General features: G+C 38.9%; 1 protein-coding gene across 1 annotated transcript; it reads right to left on the reverse strand.

Moving 5' to 3' along the window:
* Positions 1-621: 621 nt before the first annotated feature.
* Positions 622-11,265, reverse strand: LOC143281648 (alcohol dehydrogenase class-3-like). The gene is made up of 11 exons (XM_076586899.1): positions 11,136-11,265; positions 9,881-9,982; positions 9,213-9,354; positions 8,215-8,302; positions 7,324-7,456; positions 6,776-6,862; positions 5,218-5,347; positions 3,896-4,029; positions 2,759-2,894; positions 1,989-2,127; positions 622-1,530 (listed from the first exon to the last, which is right to left on the reverse strand). The coding sequence occupies exons 1-11, from the start codon at positions 11,157-11,159 to the stop codon at positions 1,506-1,508; spliced, it is 1,140 nt and encodes a 379-aa protein (XP_076443014.1). The 5' UTR covers positions 11,160-11,265; the 3' UTR covers positions 622-1,505.
* Positions 11,266-18,211: the final 6,946 nt, after the last annotated feature.

Raw genomic sequence — 18,211 nt, forward strand, 5'->3', positions numbered from 1 at the left:
TGTCCAAAAGAAAAGTGCCCAGCCCACACTGGAGCTTTTGTGGAGGGGCGAGTAAAAAAAAAAAAAAAAAAAGACTGCATGAACTGAACTCATTATTTCCAAAATGTACTCAATCCACTAAGCCACCATTCCAGTCCTCTAAGATGTAACAATGTGAATTCAGAGGTCATTTAAAGTGTACAAATCTTGAACAAAGAAAAAAAAAAGTTCAATGTTTACCAACAGAGGAAATTCTGCTGCCAAATGACCATCCATAAATTTTCTTTTTCTTTCTAACTTCAAGAAAGTGTCTTCAGATCTTTTTCTCAAATGAATATTGACATTTATTTCCTTCTGTGGTCAAATATAAAACAAAACTTTGAAAGACGTGAGAACTGCTCACTTTCAGAAAAATTCTCTCACCGGCAGAATCAGGTTATAAATGTAGCAAGATTTCAGACTGCTCTCAAATTTGTTCAAAATCTTTTATTGAACTTAAAAATTCTGCAACATCTATTCACAATTTCACCTTCTTGGATCAAATAAAATAGTATTTCATGCAATTGAAATTGTAAGTTGATATCCAAATTTGTGGATGTATTTGCAAGCATTCATGCACAAGCACATGCAAAGTGAAATGGATCATTTTTACACAGCATTTCTTTAATGAAAACAGACCATACACCTAATACAGTTAAATTCAAATCATGACAAATTCGAGATATTCAGGAGCACTTTCGAAGTAGTACTACTCAACACAAATCATTCATGCTACTGTAGGCATTACAAAAATGTTGATTGTACTTGCATGCCAGTCGTTCATAAAAAAATTTTTAAAAAAAACAAAAAAACTACCATGCATCCAAATAATCATATTTTATGTGAACAGAAAAATTTGGAGGCATACACTTTCTTTCATTGGGTGCCTTTGAGAACATGGACTGAAAGGACAAAACAAAAATCAAATTTTAATCAATGTGAAACTTCACTCTAAAGAAAACTCACTGAATTAGAGTAACAGGGACAGAATTTGAATGCACCACGAGCAACAGAAATAGAAGTTCTGAATATGTAAATGAAAATCCTGTTTACATGTCAGACCATCAAACTAAACGCTGGCAGGTTTCATTTTCTCAATCAGGTAAACTGAAATGGATCAGGCAGGACAGATGTCTCCTTGTAAGCTGTGTGCTGAATTGCTTCCTCTTTTCTTCTTCACCACCTCATATTGCTGATTCTTTTTTCTTTTTTTTGTCATTGGTCTCAATTGGGAATTGAATTTACCTTTTGGTGTTTTTCTAGTTTTCTAAACACATAAAAAATCTTTGTATATTTGTCTCATTTCTTTGACATACAGATATATCTTAAAGATCAGTGATGACAATTTCACCAGTGGAATTGCAATGTGACAATGTAGTTAATATACAGCATTTGGAATCTTTCTTTCAGCAAGCAAACTTTCACAATGCAAAAAGATGCAGAGACTTCACCGAAGTCCAGAATCATGGCTGTCCAGTTCTCGCCTTTCAGAACTTCACAACAGTGCGGATACTGAAACAGTCACAAGAGACAGAATAATTCTGGTATCCTTTCTAAAGAATAAACATCATGGCTCTATCACAAATGAAGAATAATACTGCTAAGCCAGACTAAAATCAGCTAAATCTCATTATTACTCTTAATGAACTTGTTGCTCCAAGATAAAAAAAAATCTGCAACGTTCAAATCTGCACATGTTGGTATTGCTAAACACTAAAACACAGAAGGGGCTACAATGACAAGTCTCACAAAGTCAACATTTTAAGTTGACAGATCAGAGGCAAATGGGTATAACAACTTTGCTTAAAAACAAAAGAAAAAAAATTGACACCTCCTAACTGTCATCAGTGCCACATATTACACACAAAATACACTTCAATCAAACTTCAAATCGCATCTGCCTCCCTTCACCACCTCCTTACCCCACCCTCCAAAAAACACAAAAAAACCCACATGATCAATGTGATTACCTTTCACCAGCATGCATTTTGTGGAAGGCATCGTTGATTTCCTCCAGAGGCATTTCAAAGGTGACAAACTTGTCCACTTCAAGCGTGCCCTTCATGTAGCTCTCCACCAGTTTGGGAACACTGTCCCGGCTCTTCCACCCTGACAAAATCACCACCATCAGCCTCATGTTTCAACACATACACTCTCCTGCTACAGTTGTTTGGGGGAGGGGGTTGGGGGCACGGGGGTGCAGGAAGACAGAATAACCACAACTTGCTGTGACAATATTTAAAAGAAATCATACCTCCAACAAAATACTGAAAGAGTACTGAGTTGAGTTATAAGCTTTTGTTTTGATGGTCGAGTTTTGTGGGGTTTTTTCCTTTGCTATGATCTGCACATAATAAAACGAGCATGGGGAAAATACTGAAATGAAGAAAGGAAAAGAGAGTCCTTAAGACCTATGCTTCAATTCATTAACAGTTTGAATCTACTTCTTAAGTTTATAAACTGATCATATTTTACTCCATCCAGTCACTGCTGGTCATCAACATAAAATCTATCTGATCATGTGTCAAACATAAAACTTTAATAATAAGAGGAAAAAGAATCACCACAGAACACCCACCGACAGAACAACACTTAATTCAAAGAAAAATTCTGATTCAAAACAAAGGAAATTGGCAAAGTCTTCTTCACAAATAATTTTTTTTTAAATTTATCTATTTAAGTCCCAAAAACAAAGGGAGAAATTTTTATGTCCCAAAAACAAAGGGAGAAATCGACCCACCTCCAAAAGCAGACCCACGCCAGACCCGTCCAGTGACCAGCTGGAAGGGTCGAGTGGAGATTTCCTGGCCAGCTGCTGCCACTCCAATGATCACCGACTCCCCCCAGCCTTTGTGACAAGATTCCAGGGCCGCTCGCTGCAATACAAACACAACAGATAAAAGGTCCCATTGTCTTTTATGGCCATTAGGGCAGTGAATTCATATTCACTGAGTCCAGGGCTCAGCATTGAAAGGTGGGGTCCAGTCCTCTCCTTCCTCCAGTTTAACCTTTCCTGACTGAAATCAGATACCCCATTCACATCTGGGTGGACTGGGAAAAATCTGAGTGAAGTGCTTTTCCCCCCAGGGACAAAACAGCATGCTGAAACAGGGCCTCAAACCCCGATCACTGGTGACCACTGGATCAGAAGTCCAACACCAAACTGATCCTGCCAAGGCGCCTTCCCAAACACAGCACGCTTTGTAAATGAAATAAGGGATTAGCTGAAATAATTCCCTGTCCCTTCTTTCGTTCATTCTTCTGTTGTTTTCTTAACCGTTGTCTTGAGATATGGCGTAGCATAATTACATGGAATGATGACCGAGTTCCTGTTTGACAAGCTTCCAGGGCTGCTCCTATCAACGTGAGCACAACACAATCTGTCCAAGAAATTAGAGACTAAATGAAATAATTCCATCCCATTTTTCATTCATTCTTCTCTTTTTTTTCTGTCTTGAGATGTGTTGTATTATCACATGAAATCATCTACTACACAAGACTGCACCACAGTGATAATACAACTGTCTGGTTCCATTGTCCCAAAGCAAGTTGGTGACCTGATATTTGAAATGTGTGCAACAAGTTTAAAGTATGCAAGTACATGAGGCTGTACAACAATATAATAATTGGTCAGACTTGAATCATTTCAACCAACATGAACCAGCCTGATAAAATTCCTTAGAACCCTTAATAAAAATAAAAAAAAAAAAAGAAATTATCTACAGGACTATACTGTCAAATTCAAATGTTGAAAAATATGCAAAACTCATATGTCATAGTCTGTTTCAAGACCTAGTGCAAAGAACATGCATAAAACCACTATGCAGCACCACTGAGCCATCGATATCAATAAAGATTATCCCAGCAAGGCACTCACCATAGTATGGATGCTACCAATGCATTCAAAAGTGTAGTCACAGCCACCGTCAGTCTTCTCAACAATCACCTCCTGGACTGGACGGTCACCATAATCTTTGGGGTTGATAAATTCAGTGGCTCCAAACTGTTTGGCTTTGGTACAAATATAAGAACACAAACAATAATTACTGAATGTTTTCGGACATCTATGAGATCAATTAGATTTTTTTTTTCTTTTTTTTTTTTTTTTACTACCAATTTCAGAACATTTAAGGGCAAAAACAGTGAATAATTCTTCACAGGAAAATGAAATCTCAACAACATGACTAAAAAAGATGATTTCACACTCACAAAACTGACAACCTTCACAATCAGAAACATTTATGTGTTGTTTATTTTTTGGTGGTTGTTTGGTTGGGGGTTTTTTTTTATCTGCCGTCCTCTGGGTTTTCACACTGGTTTGGCAATTTGAATGTGAAAAATAGTGAAGAAAATTTCTGAATGTATGTAACAAGGTTGTGAATAAAAATAGAAAGCATTGTGTATCTTCTTCTTCATTTGTGGGCTACAAATCCCACATTCACTCGTATAAATGAATGGGCTTTTACATGTACGACTGTTTCACCCCCAACAAGTAGGCAGAAATACTGTTTTCAGTAGGGGGAGGGGGGTGCATGCTCAAGCGAGTTCTTGTTTCCACAACCCACTGAACGCTGACATGACTTATGTGATTTTTTACATGCAGATTTGATCTTCTGCAAACATATACACATGAAAGGGGTTTCTACACTGGCAGGACTGCACATATGTTGACTTGGGAGACCAGAAAAATCTCCACCCATAAACCATCAGGCCCCTTGACTGCAATGCATATACACAAAGGGGGGTTTCTACACTAGCAGGACAGCACATATGCTGACCTGGAAGATCAGAAAAATCTCCACCCTTTACCCATCAGGCACCTTGACTGCAATTCCTACCTTGGACTGTCAGACTGATAGTCCAACACTTTAACCACTCAGCTATTGAGCCCATCAGCATATTATATGCATGTCAAAATTTTCCAAAAATTTTGCGTGACTTCAAGTGATGAAACTCAATCCTGAAGGGTTCACTTACTGACCAATGTAAAATGACATATAACTACCAACAAGACACCTACCTTTTAACTTAATACTTATTTGACAGTAACTGATACTACGACATCTCACTGCTTGAAACTTGACTGCCATTAAGGCATCCACTGCTTCAAACTTAATACCAATTTCATACAAACTGCATCTACAACCTCTGGCTGCTTGGAACATATCAATGAGATGTGACTGTTGCTATGACCACTACCTGTTTCAAACTTATCAGCGTTGATGTCCACACCAATGATGCGGGTGGCTCCAGCTGCTTTGCAGCCCATGATCACTGCCAGACCAACAGCTCCCAGCCCCCACACACCGCAGGTCGACCCTTTCTCGACCTGCACATATTTTTCTTGTAACTATTACACAATAAAAACATATCAGGAAATAGTGGCAGTTGTCAAAAGATGACATGCCAAAAAGGCCAGCACTCACAATTTCATCACAGAAAAGCTAATTGTCCTGTTCTATGTTCGCTCATTTTCGTCTCATGTTTTTTATTTCATTTTAGCCCATAGATAATGCTAGAGCTGAAAAACACTGAATAGTTGTCTTGTACCCTGTGTTCTAGTCCTCATCCTAAACAGTAAGTACAGAGTCCGTTTGTGTTCTATCAAAGTTCTTTCATTCTTCACATGCTGTCAACAGTTGTCACTGAATTTTCAAATGGTTAAAAAAAACAATAACAAAAACTGAAAAAAGCCTGCAACATTGATTTACAAAGAGCTAGCCTCAACATTTAGAAGAATAATGTTCATCTGAACCTGTTAATCATATGACAGCATTTTGTACAATGTAATACACACATCTATGGGAATAAAAAAAAAATCACAGTATGATCTAAAACAAATAATACACAAGAAAGAGAAAAAAAATCAAACAAATGAAATCCATAAATTATATTTGGTGACAACTGGAAGCAACAGGTGGGGAAATAATTAACAATCCTTTGCTAAATGAATTACTTCCCCTTTCATCACTTGCATGGGAGAAAACAAAACAAAAACAAGGGGAAAAAAACCCAATCAAGTAACAAGCAGCACAATTTGAACAACAAACCAAATTTATGGTGTATGTATTTTGTTTGTTTTTGTTGTTGCTGTTGTTTTTTGTTTTTTCTTAATCTGCACAGCTTCAATGTGCTGAACCAGCCAGTGAATATATCTTTCCACTATCTATTGCAAGAATCTTCTGATGGTCTGTTTCAACTGCAAGTGACTGGTAATTTTTTTTTTTTACATCTTCAAACCTCAGGACCAAGTCATTTGGACATGCTCACTGGGAGGTACCAAACTTGATAAAGCTTTTAAATAAGAAAACATTTCAACTTTATAAAGTGAACATCTACAAAAGCTGTTGTCAATTATTCATTCACCATTTTTTACCACAAATTAGACTTAAAATGCAGTGTTGCAAATTAATCAGATCTTACGAAAAATACATATATTTTTAATCTGAAGAACAATTTTCAAAAGCTATGTTGGAAATGCACTTTTTCCAATACATCCTACACAGACTACTGAAACAAGATTATGATATGGAATTACTTTGTAAACATACATGACCTAAAAAGCAACCCATAAAAAAACCAAAAAAAACAAACAAAAATCAATCTGCCCAACTACATTACATTTTATTAGTTGAACAAACAATGCATGAAAACAACAGGTAATCTATCTAATCAATTAAATATTGATTAGTGCAAACTTCACTGTAAAGTATCAACAAGAGAACAGACAGAGAAAAACCACCACTAGCATACTGACCTTGGCAGTGTTGAGGGCAGCCCCATACCCTGTGGAAATACCACAGCCCAGCAGGCACACACGCTCAAGCTTGGCTTCAGGGCTGATCTGCACATCCATCACAGAAGCATGGGTGACTAAATAAATTACAAGGACGAAAATAAAACTAAAAAGTATGCGGAAGGGTGGTGATGGGGCATGCGGAGAGGGGTGATGTCAAGGTATGTCAGAAAAGCAAAAATTATGAAAGGGGGCAAAACCGTTATTACAGCTATTTAAACTTTATTGTCCAGTAAGTTGCAAATACCATTTACTTTCCTCCTTGACTATAATCTATTCCGATTATAAACTAAATTAAAAAATCACAACTCAGTTAACTGAAGTATGTACATGCATGCTTGCTCAAGCCGTGCATGCGCATCCCAAATACATGTCTGTCTGTATGAACACACCAACTGCGTGTATCTTGACTGAAACATCAGCATTACTAAAGCTCTGTCCAAGGCTCTTCTGTTAGTCTTAAAGAATAACAATGAACACTTTATGAAACATACTGCATGGACACTCACCTTGGCAACAGAAATCTCAGCACAGACAGTGTATTCACTGAAAGTGCTGGTTCCCATGAAATGGAACAGCTCCTTCCCATTGCATCGGAATCGCTTGGTACCATCCGGCATCACTCCTTTTCCCTGAGTTGCCCTGAGAAATCAGATTTTATTTTATATAAATTCTCAAAACTAGGTTGTAAAGCTCCTTAGCAAGCTGTTTCAAAAAGAATGTTATCAAAACACCCCTGGGTTTTTGACCACACACACATACACACACACACAATAAATCTGATGTCTGCACTAGTTGGGTCACGGTTAAGTATGTGTAATTAAAATCTGATTTCACTTAAAGTGAAAAGATAAAGAAAGAAAGTGAAAAGTCGTTACACTAAAGAAAGTCATATGACCTTTGCTATGAGTACTATGAATGGATGTTCTTGTTGGAATGTGGAAGCACGGTCAAACTTTGTGTTGTTCTGTGGGGCTGATGTGTATGTTGCCTTTTTCAGTTTTGTCAGTAAATGTGTCAATAATTTCTTTTTTTTAGAGATAATAAAGATAATAAAGCATTCTTGTATGTCTTCACAGTAGGAAAATGGTTTAAACAATTCATTATTCTATGCACACTGAAATACTCTGCTTCCCTTATTATCACATATCACATATATCCTAATGGAATGCTGTCAATTTAATTTGCACTTGATCTTAATAAAACTATTGTCTCAGCCAACTCTTCTTACTCACACATACACACACACACACACACACACACACACACACACACACACACATACTTGTATACTAAACTCCAGCAGCATTTTTCGGCAACATGTTCTCTTCAAATTATTTCAGTGTCAGCATTCAGTAAAAAAATAAAAATAAAAAAAATAAATAATGAGCACTTCATACCTGATCTTCTGGCACAGGTTGGTCTTGGGATTCTTGCAGAACTTACAGTCATAGCACTGAGGTGTGTAGCAAGGAATGACATGGTCACCTGCAAGGAAAATCACCCCTGTTATACCTGCAAGCATCTGTGAATCAGTGTGCAATCATAATTCACATGTTTACGAAAGGGTAAACATGAGCAATGGGAAAGAGTGTATTGCATTGTATTTTGCATTGTATTGTATTGTATTACTCTTTTTGTCTCAACAGATTCCTCTGTGTGAAATGCTCTCCTCAGAGCGAGTGCGCCACTACACTGAGAGCACCACCCATTTTGGGTTGTTTTTTCTGCCTGCAATATTATTTGTTTTCCTTTTGAAGTGGATTTTTTTTTTTTTTTTTAATACACGATTGCCAGGGACAACTTTTTTGTTGCCGTGGGGTTCTTTTACATGCGCTATATGCATGCTACATACGGGACTTTATCGTCTTATCCGAATGACTAGCATCCAGACCACCACGCAAGGTGTAGTGGAAGGGGAGAAAATACTGGCGACTGTGGGATTCAAACCAGTGCGCTCAGATTCTCACTTCCTAGATGTGGTGGTAAGCATGTGTGTGTATATGTGGTAATGTGTGTGGTTGCGGTGGTGTTGGTTGGTGCTGGTGGTGCATATGTGCATGTACGCATGTGTGTGTGTGTATGAGGCTTACAAATTTTCTGTACAAGTGTTACTGAATAGCACTGGTAATAAAGTGAGTACCATCCAAATGGTGTGCAGTGATAAAATGTATGAACAGAAACCAAAGATGAAAAAGAAAAAACACAGTCACTGAGAAACACTGGAACCATACACAGTAAAACATGCAAAGTCCAGACAAATACACCAGAACAAAACTGCCTCACAATCTAACAATTACTTAGAATTTATATCTGCAATTCTTTTATTTTTCTTCTTTTTTTTACACAAGGCAAAACACAACACAAAATGTGTGTGTGCACTTTATCCTTAACTCACCAGGCTTTACTGTTGTCACGCCTTCTCCAATGCTCTCCACAATGCCAGCTCCTTCATGGCCCAACACCACAGGGAACGCTCCCTCGGGATCATGACCACCCAAAGTGTAGGAATCAGTGTGACACACTCCTGTAGCCAGGATCTATAAACAAGACAATAATAATAATAATATAATATAATAATGAAAACACACACACACACACACACATTCACAGCTTAATGTCTGCCAGAGTCTGCACTAATTGGGTCACGGTTAAGTATGTTTAATTAAATGTCCTTTTTTGTTGTTCAGACGAAATCATAAAACTTTCTATGTTCAATTTTCTGATTCCTGGTGGCTGGTATCTCACCCCTGAAACCCCCAAGTTCAAACCATCCCCCTTTTTCTTTCCTGAAGCTGAACACAGTATGCATTTGCTACATATGCGTGTAGGGGAGATTGGGTGAGGGGTTGGCAGTGACCCAAAATCATACACAGAGATCTGAACACTTGTGCTCTAACTCTGCACATAAAACGAACAAAGAATAAAAGCAAAGAAAGAAACACAATTTTCATAAAGTTGGAAAAGTCAATTTCTAAAAAAACACATAAATGATACAAATAAACAAAATTAAGCACATAAGAAAGGCAGCAAGAATGACAAAGTCCACGTGGGCTGTCACTGTACCTTGATGCGCACTTCTCCAGCTTTGGGAGGATCCACTTCAATGGTTTCAATAGTCAGAGGCTTCTTGGCTTCCCATGCCACAGCTGCTCTGCATTTGATCACCTGAATCAAATAAGTTTCGTTAGATTTTTTTTTTTTTTTTAACTAAATACTCTGTTACATCCCTAGCATTACATAATAGGCATTATTCATTTTATTGTCCCTTAAAAATAATAATAATAATAAAAGGCATACAAGCAGTACCTGAAATGAATAATCATGCTTTGCGACACAGCAGCAATACCAATATATAACATTCACCAACAAGAATATTTGCAATATATGGGGGAAAAAAAATTCCACCAAATAAATGTCTGAATCAAAATTAACACATTTCACAAAATGTGAGAACATATGTCTGAATTTAGTGTGGAATGGAACCACTATACACCCCAATTAATACCAATTAATACGTTCTTTGACAAAGAATAGACAATGGCATAGTGTAACAGAATTACTTATCACAATATCAATGTTGTTACTCTGTATTGTTATAAAATTGGGTTTTTGTTTTGTTCTGACTTTATATAATGCCTGTTTCTGATTCTCTTTCATTTGTTATCCTTTTGTTTTTCGTTGTTATTGTTGTTGTTTTTTGTTTGTTTGTTGCTGTTTTTGCTTTTTTTTAAAAGGAAAGTTTAAAACACTTTGAAGAACCAAAGACCTAATACACAAAATGAAATCAGTGTTACACTTTTTGTAATTTTTCAATTTTTTGAATGCCAGTGAGTCTGACATAGTGCTTTCCGAGATTCGCTGACTGGCCTTGTCTAGGTGGAGTTTAATGACCTAGCTATTGACTGACGCCCTTTAGATCAAGTTGTTAAGGGCTGAGGTCTTGGTAAAGTCACTGTGGTTGTCATGTGCCTAATGGCCTACTTTTTGTAGAACTTTGCAAACTGGTCCTCATATACCCAGTGCGTTGTTGGACAAACACAGCAAAGTAACATACGATTTAGCATGTAATGCAAACATTGGTTTCTGATATATATATGTGTGAGTGTGTGTGTGTGTGTGTAAGTAATACACACTTATGTAGCTTCAAAAAAAGAAGACAGCGAGACCAAGTGGTGTGCCGGAACTGCGAAATAAAATGCATATGAACCATAAGCCAACAATAAAAAGTCTTCGAGTTAATTATCAGTTTTATCCACCTTTAATTACCTAAAGATTTACACTAACCATCCTTTGACGAAAAGTTAAAGGACACGCTTACCTGACCCTTCGTGTCGGCCGCCATTGTCTTTTCAGAGAGCCCACTTTGGTGGCGTGTGCAAATCAATTAGAATGTTATATGTCAAGGACACCACGTTATCAGTGAAACGTTCGTTTTGCCAGTGACCTGGGTTTAACAACATTTTTTGTATTTTCTGTCAAAAAGAGCTGAAACTTTGCACCTCGCTTGCGACAGATAGAAGCACGCACAGCTGCCACTTCTGTTTCAGTGCTGCCAAATGCAAGGAAGGGAGATAATTACGTTTTCCTTTCGATTTTCTGACCTTGTGTTGAGGTCAGTTCCATTCGATTCCAGCTGGGATTTGGTCATCCCACGACGTATTGGTCTTGTCAAAATGCGCTTTATCTTTATGGTGTATTTGGACGACGGGTTACTCTTTATACAGTGGAGAGTGGGTCTGTGCCTAAAATCACACACACACACACACACACACACACACACCGCACACACACACACACACACACACACACACACACACACACACTGACACTGACGCACGCACTGACTGGCACGCACGCACTGCACACAAACACGCACACACACTACGGCACACACACACACACACACACACACACACACACACACACACACACACACAAGAAAAACAACAAACTGAAGCCGTGACAACAATCGATAACACTGACATACACACACTGGCACCCGGCACACACACGACCGGCACACACACACACTGGCTGGCACACACACACACACACACACACACACACACACACACACACACACACACACACACACACACACACACACACACACACACACAGATTTGGAAAAGGGCACTGTGCCGGTTAGTAAATCAGTGGAGTACGTGAGAAACTCAGTATAATTGCTGGCTTTCGCTCTGGCCAACTTGAAAGACAATGCTTGGTCATGATCAGTGGAACGAACCTCCGAGTTCTGCCGAGAGACTTGTGCCAACCCGTCCGGCCTAAATACCCGTCGCCCAAGCATTCAAGAAATCAGTACTTTTCAGGAGTCAACTGACCAATTGATTTTGACTGAAACCAGCACTGACCAGGGCCCGACAGCTCCCTGAACTCGGACCGGGCGCAGATGTTCCCTGCTAGCTCAGTGTGGAGATCTCGACTGTCGTCTGCTTTTCCCAGCTGCATGTGGCTAAGCACGACTGAAAACTCGACAGTCATCGTTATTAAAAGAATTTGATATCGCTGGATCACTGACTCGAAGGGCGGATATGCAGAACTTGAGACAACGCTGTGATCCAGCGCCCAGAACACCGTCCACACAGCCGGCTTTATAAAGAGGCAACTCATACCGGAGCCGATCCCCGGCAGCACCCAAAAGACCCAACTGAATCACTGAACTGACTCGGAGAACTTGACACCAAGGACCCGGGCCATGAAAAGAATGCCCGCGATTTTTACTTTTGTCAGTAGCGGGTTGTTCACCCCGTGACAGTCTCAGTGCCATACATGAGGAGGGCGCTGTTGAGTGTTTCTAAGCGGACTGGTCCTTCAGTGTTCCTCCGGCGGCCAGACGGACTGCATGACCGTTGACTCTAGGCCAGGCTCTCTTTGAGCTTTCCCATCATGCCGGTTTGCATCCTCAGCGTCAATCGAGGGGTTATAGAATAAATAAACGACACTAGCTGATGAATGAATAACGTTCAAAAAGCACCCGCGGGCCGGACGGCCGGAGACTGATGTGGAGACCACGTTTTCAGTGAAGCTGCCAGGCGTAACTCCTCAAATATTGGAGCCATTGACGTCAGTGGGTCAGTGGCGGATATTCTGCCCACTGAGTCTTTTTAACTGAGTTATCCTGATGCTGGACATACGGAAACCAATGCGGCTCACCGGGGTGATCAACAATGAATGTTGGCACCTTTTCTTTGTACATGGCATTTCTTTTGCAGCAATAGTTGACCGGCTGGTTAAGACGATCATGTTTATCTTTATTTCTGCGTCAGTAATCTTTGTGCTGCAACTCCCACATTTAGACAATGACTCATCAGCATCTACTATACCTTTGCATGTATATGACGTGACCCTTTTCACGGTTCCGCCATACAGGCAGCCATGCTCCGTTTTCGGGGATGCGCATACTGAGTACTTACCATATATAGGTTTGTGTTTCTATAACCCACCGAACACTAATGACACACCTATACGCCATACGTGAGGTCTTACACTGAACACACGTCTTCTGCCGATGTGTACACCGGCCGGGCATACGAAGGGGCCACGATTGTGGCACTTGTAACGTGGTTCGAACAGATATCGACCTAGGAGATCGAAAAGTCTCCACCATTTACCCCACTGCTGCTGAGAAGTATGCACCATCAGTGATGGGCTGCCCCCTCAGTGAGATAAGACCGAGTTCACGCGTCTGGATGTAGGTCACCATGAATGTGCGTCTTTTCCATCCGTCCGGGTTTCTTCCCCCTGGGATTGCGGCATTATTTTTGTTTAGCAAAATCAATGACACCATTGATAAGTGCACAAAAATCAATTATTACATCTCAAACTCTTGCCACTTTGATCTCATTTGGAACGACAACGCTCAGCAGTTAATCCACCACTGACTAAAGTGCCGATACTGTACCTGCATGGGTTGAAATCAAGAGCCTCAGACTGAAAGTCCTTTTTTTTTCTTTTCTTTTTTTTTCCTTCAAAGACAGCGCGTGCAGTCTTTGTATTCATTAACTGTTTGGCTTCGTGAAAAATCCGTCAAGTGCAGCTGGCCTTTATCTTCCTGACCCGAAGCTGCACTGGAATTTGGGCTGAACAAATACTGTTTGTAGGTGGTGTCAGTGAAAGGGTGAGGCTTTGACCCTCAAACCCCCTATACTCGGAATGCCACAGAAGTCTGTTGTTGAAATCTGTGTGATCACCTTTGTTCTTGTACTGACAACGTTACTACTGATTTTTGGCATCCCACATACAGAATAATCTAGCTAATGCTGTGCATTTCTGTTTCGTACACATAAAAACAAGAAACACGTACACATACACAAATTCACAACCCACACCTTTTCGCATTCACATACCCCCTCACATAAAAACTGACCCACACCGTTTCGCATTCACACCCCCCCTCATATAACACAAGTAAGCCGCCAGCCAAAACATACACAAAACATTTCACTGTGACAATTTTTTAAACAATAATTTAGGTGGTAACTAATAAATATACATTTGTGTTATCGTTCATCATTTGCACAGTTAATCAGTTAATAAGATGATTTTTCATATTTTTCTTCAACACATTTGTATTATTTATATTCTTTAAAATGAGTGGAAGGATATTCCATAAGTTTCCACCAGAGTATATGAAGCTGGATTTATGAACGTTATTTCTAGGTCTAGGTAGACATAACATATGGTTGTGTCTGTGGTCATTAGTTTTAAAAGTTGCTGTTATATCTTTTGGGGAGCATTTCCATATATCACATTATTCATGCAAACAGCCTTGTTGAAGAACAGCCCCTTGTGGAAAGTAAGAAGTTTATTATCAGTGTGGGTCAGGGAGCTCGACTTCAACAATACTAATTTTAATGCTCTTTTATACATACGATGAATAAATTTTATGTTCGTATTGCTGCAGTTGTCCCATAGAGTTGACGCATAATCGATAATTAGCAGAACATGTGCACAGAAAAAAAACCCTTAAATTTTGAGGTTGATTATTTACTGCTACTAACCGTTTCCTGTCGAAAAGAAAAGATTCCATGAGTAAAATCCGGTGTTAAATTATAAACTTCTAATTTACAAGGAATGATTGATTACATCAAAGGCTTTTTCAAAATCAATAAAAAGGAGACATGTGAGTTTATTTTCATTAATAATGTTGTGCAAAATATTGTCAGTAAGTTGTATTGGAGCAGTGTTGCAAGAATGGTTTTCACGAAAACCAGACTGATCTTCGTTGATTAAATTGTTATTGACAAGATAAATATTCAAAGCTTTTTGCAAGTGTTTTTTGATTGGTTTTGACAGAACAGATGTTTTGCAAAATACTGTCAGTAGGTTGTATTAGAGCAGTGTGGCAAGAATGGTTTTCACGAAAACCAGACTGATCTTCGTGGATTACATTGTTATTAACAAGACAAGTATTTAAAGTAAAACCAGACTGATCTTCGTGGATTAGATTGTTATTAACAAGACAAGTATTTAAAGCTTTTTGGAAGTGTTTTTTTGATAGGTTTTGATAGAACAGACAAGACAGAAATTGGTCTGTAGTCTGATGGATCAGAAGAATCACCTGATTTCTAGAGAGGAATGACTCTAGCTTCCTTGAATTTTAAAGGAAAATATTTCTTATCGATACACAGATAATATAGATATGTCAGTGTATCAGCCACACGACAGTCTGCTACACAAGCTGAATCACGACGGGATCAGAGGACCCATCCATACATGGATCAAGAACTTCCTGACTTGGTGTAAAATGAGAGTGATCCTGGATGGAGAGCAATCCGAGGAAACAGAGGTGATATCAAGTGTTCCCCAAGGTACAGTATTGGGTCCTTTACTCTTCCTGTGCTGTACCTGCCACAATCCACAAAATCAACAGTACGCCTTTTCGCGGATGACTGCCTCCTGTACCAAGAAATCCACTTCTTCCAAGACCATATCGCCCTATAGAAAGGCCTGGATAGTCTGGAAGTATGGGCGAAAGACAGGGGAATGCGATTTAATGCACAGAAATGCTACGTTCTATCCAGCCAAGAAAAATCTCCATACTCTCACAGACTAAATGGAGTCATACTACAACAAGTTCAACAAAACCCATATCTGGCAGTACAGATCTCAAACAACCTGAAATGGACTGGCCACATTACAAACATTTGCAAATTAGCCAACTGCTCACTCAGCTTTCTCAGATGTAACCTGAGGATATGCCCCCCAAGAAAGCCACCGAATGGCATACATTTCACTTGTCCGTTTAATGCAGGAATACGGAGCAGCAGTCCGAGTCTGGGACGCCCACCTCAAAAAGGACATCAAAAGGCTTGAGAGAGTCCAACGCCAGTCCGCCAGAATCATTACCAGGACTACAGATCAAGGGATCCAGGCTGTGTGACGCAAATCTACAAAATCAAAATTTACCACCTTTAGAGGATCGTCGTAAAACCATACGACTTACTACAATGTTTAGGATTGTTAACAATCAAATACCGGCCTTACCGGTAACCAGGAAAGTTCTTGACACCTGCAAGCAAGACCAGCAGAAGATCCAAGCCTTCATCTTGTAAAGACCATGATATAGACAAAAAAGTAGAAAGAAGAACTTTCAACAACAGCAAGGGCTATGTCATTCCATTCTGCAGGACAGCCCAGCTAAAGAACTCATTCTTTGTGAAAACAAAGAGTGGAATGGAATCAGCTGGAGGAAGGAGTTGTGAGTGCAGGGACGATGTAGCATTCAAGGCGGCCATCAAAAAACCCCTGCCAGCTACTGTTTCCCATCAATAACAGTAGCAGTGGTAGTAGTTTTTTCTGGGTTTTTTTTTTGTGTGCTTGTGCTCTCCCAGGTTCAGTTCATTGCGACAATGGCCATATTGGCCTCTGCAACGTACAGATCCTGATCCTGATCAATATCAGGGGAAGAAAGCTTTAATACCCGCCCATCCAAACTGCCCAAACCACGTGTGTAAGACTGTTTTAGCAGTGATAAACTCTTACTGACATCTAAGACTGTTTTAGCAGTGATAAACTCTTACTGACATCTAAGACCGTCATCGGTTGGAGACTAAATGGAACGTAAATTTCCTTTGAATGAACATACTGTTTTAAATCATACAAGTCATTTTCACTGCATAATTTTATCAGCAATGTTTGCAAAGTGATTATTATGCTGTTGTATCTGTGATAATGTGCTGGTTTTTAGATACATGTTTATTATTTAACATGCTAATGGCTTTCCTGATTTTACGGGAACATTTTGTGGAAACCAGCGTATTTTGAAAATAGTTACATTTGGATTTATGTTTCATTCCATTTACCTTATTTCTCTGTTTCTTAAATGGCTCCCTTGTTCCATAGATATTAAGATAATCTCTATAAATTATTTCATAGTTGATTTCTTTAGTTATCCATGGTGGTTTAGTTTCTGGTCTAACTTTTTTCCTTACAAATGGTGCTTGTTTGTCATATACAGCAGAGAATGTATTTATCCAGAATTCAACTGCTTCATCAGGATCTCTTATTTGGTATATGTAATCTAAAGGTGAGTTTGCTAGATCTGAAAGAAAAACATCTTCTTTAAAGTTCTTGAAATTCCTATATTGTTTTATGTCCCATCTTTGGAATTTTAACATTATTTCTGAACCATGTAAAACAAATATGGTAATGATCACTACAGTCACATGGTGGAACACATACCTCGACAATGTTTTGTTTTGTAGTTGTATAAATGTGATCTATTAAAGCAGATGTGCCTACAGTTACATGTGTTGGTCTGTCAATCAACTGTTCTAGGCCATCCATTGAGCAGTTCTGATCCTATTTTGGTTTGAGTTTTTGTAAATCTAAATTGAAGTTTCCCAAAATAATAGTTTCATAATTAAATATTATCACTTCATCCATAACAGAACTAAACATATCTTCCCAATCTGTATTCACTGATGGGTTTCAATGTACAAATCCTGTTAAAAGAGGTTTGTTACCATTTATTTCAACCCAGACTGATTCGACATTATATGCTTCAAGATTACTTAATCGTTTACAATTTAACGAAGACGCAAAATATATAAGTAAACCTGTAGTTTTTGGTTTCGTTGGGTCTGATCGGATAATCTAGTATCCTGGCATGTTCATATCAGCATCTGAAATGTGTGAAGACAGTCAAGATTCAGCAAAACTGAAAAGATGAATGTGATTATTAGAGTTATGAAGGATGAAGGATGGTAGCAATATCTTCCTTCTTGTTTGCTGCATTGTTTATTATTTAAGTGGCCTACACGAACTCCCTGAAATGGTTCAAATCATTAGAAGATCAAAATTAATTGTGGATGGTAGTAACCTTCTAAGTTAACACCTGTGTATAAGTACAAACCCAATATAAAGTGACCA

The sequence above is a fragment of the Babylonia areolata genome, chromosome 1, assembly GCF_041734735.1.
Source record: "Babylonia areolata isolate BAREFJ2019XMU chromosome 1, ASM4173473v1, whole genome shotgun sequence".
NCBI lineage: Eukaryota > Metazoa > Mollusca > Gastropoda > Neogastropoda > Buccinidae > Babylonia > Babylonia areolata.

Coding starts and splice junctions, on each gene's coding strand:
- LOC143281648 (XM_076586899.1), bottom strand. CDS start 11,159: ATGGCGGCCGACACGAAGGGTCAG. Junction 8,303..9,212: donor CGTGACAACAGTAAAGCCTG/GTGAGTTAAGGA, acceptor TTTTCCTTGCAG/GTGACCATGTCATTCCTTGC. Junction 5,348..6,775: donor CTGCCCTCAACACTGCCAAG/GTCAGTATGCTA, acceptor AAATATGTGCAG/GTCGAGAAAGGGTCGACCTG.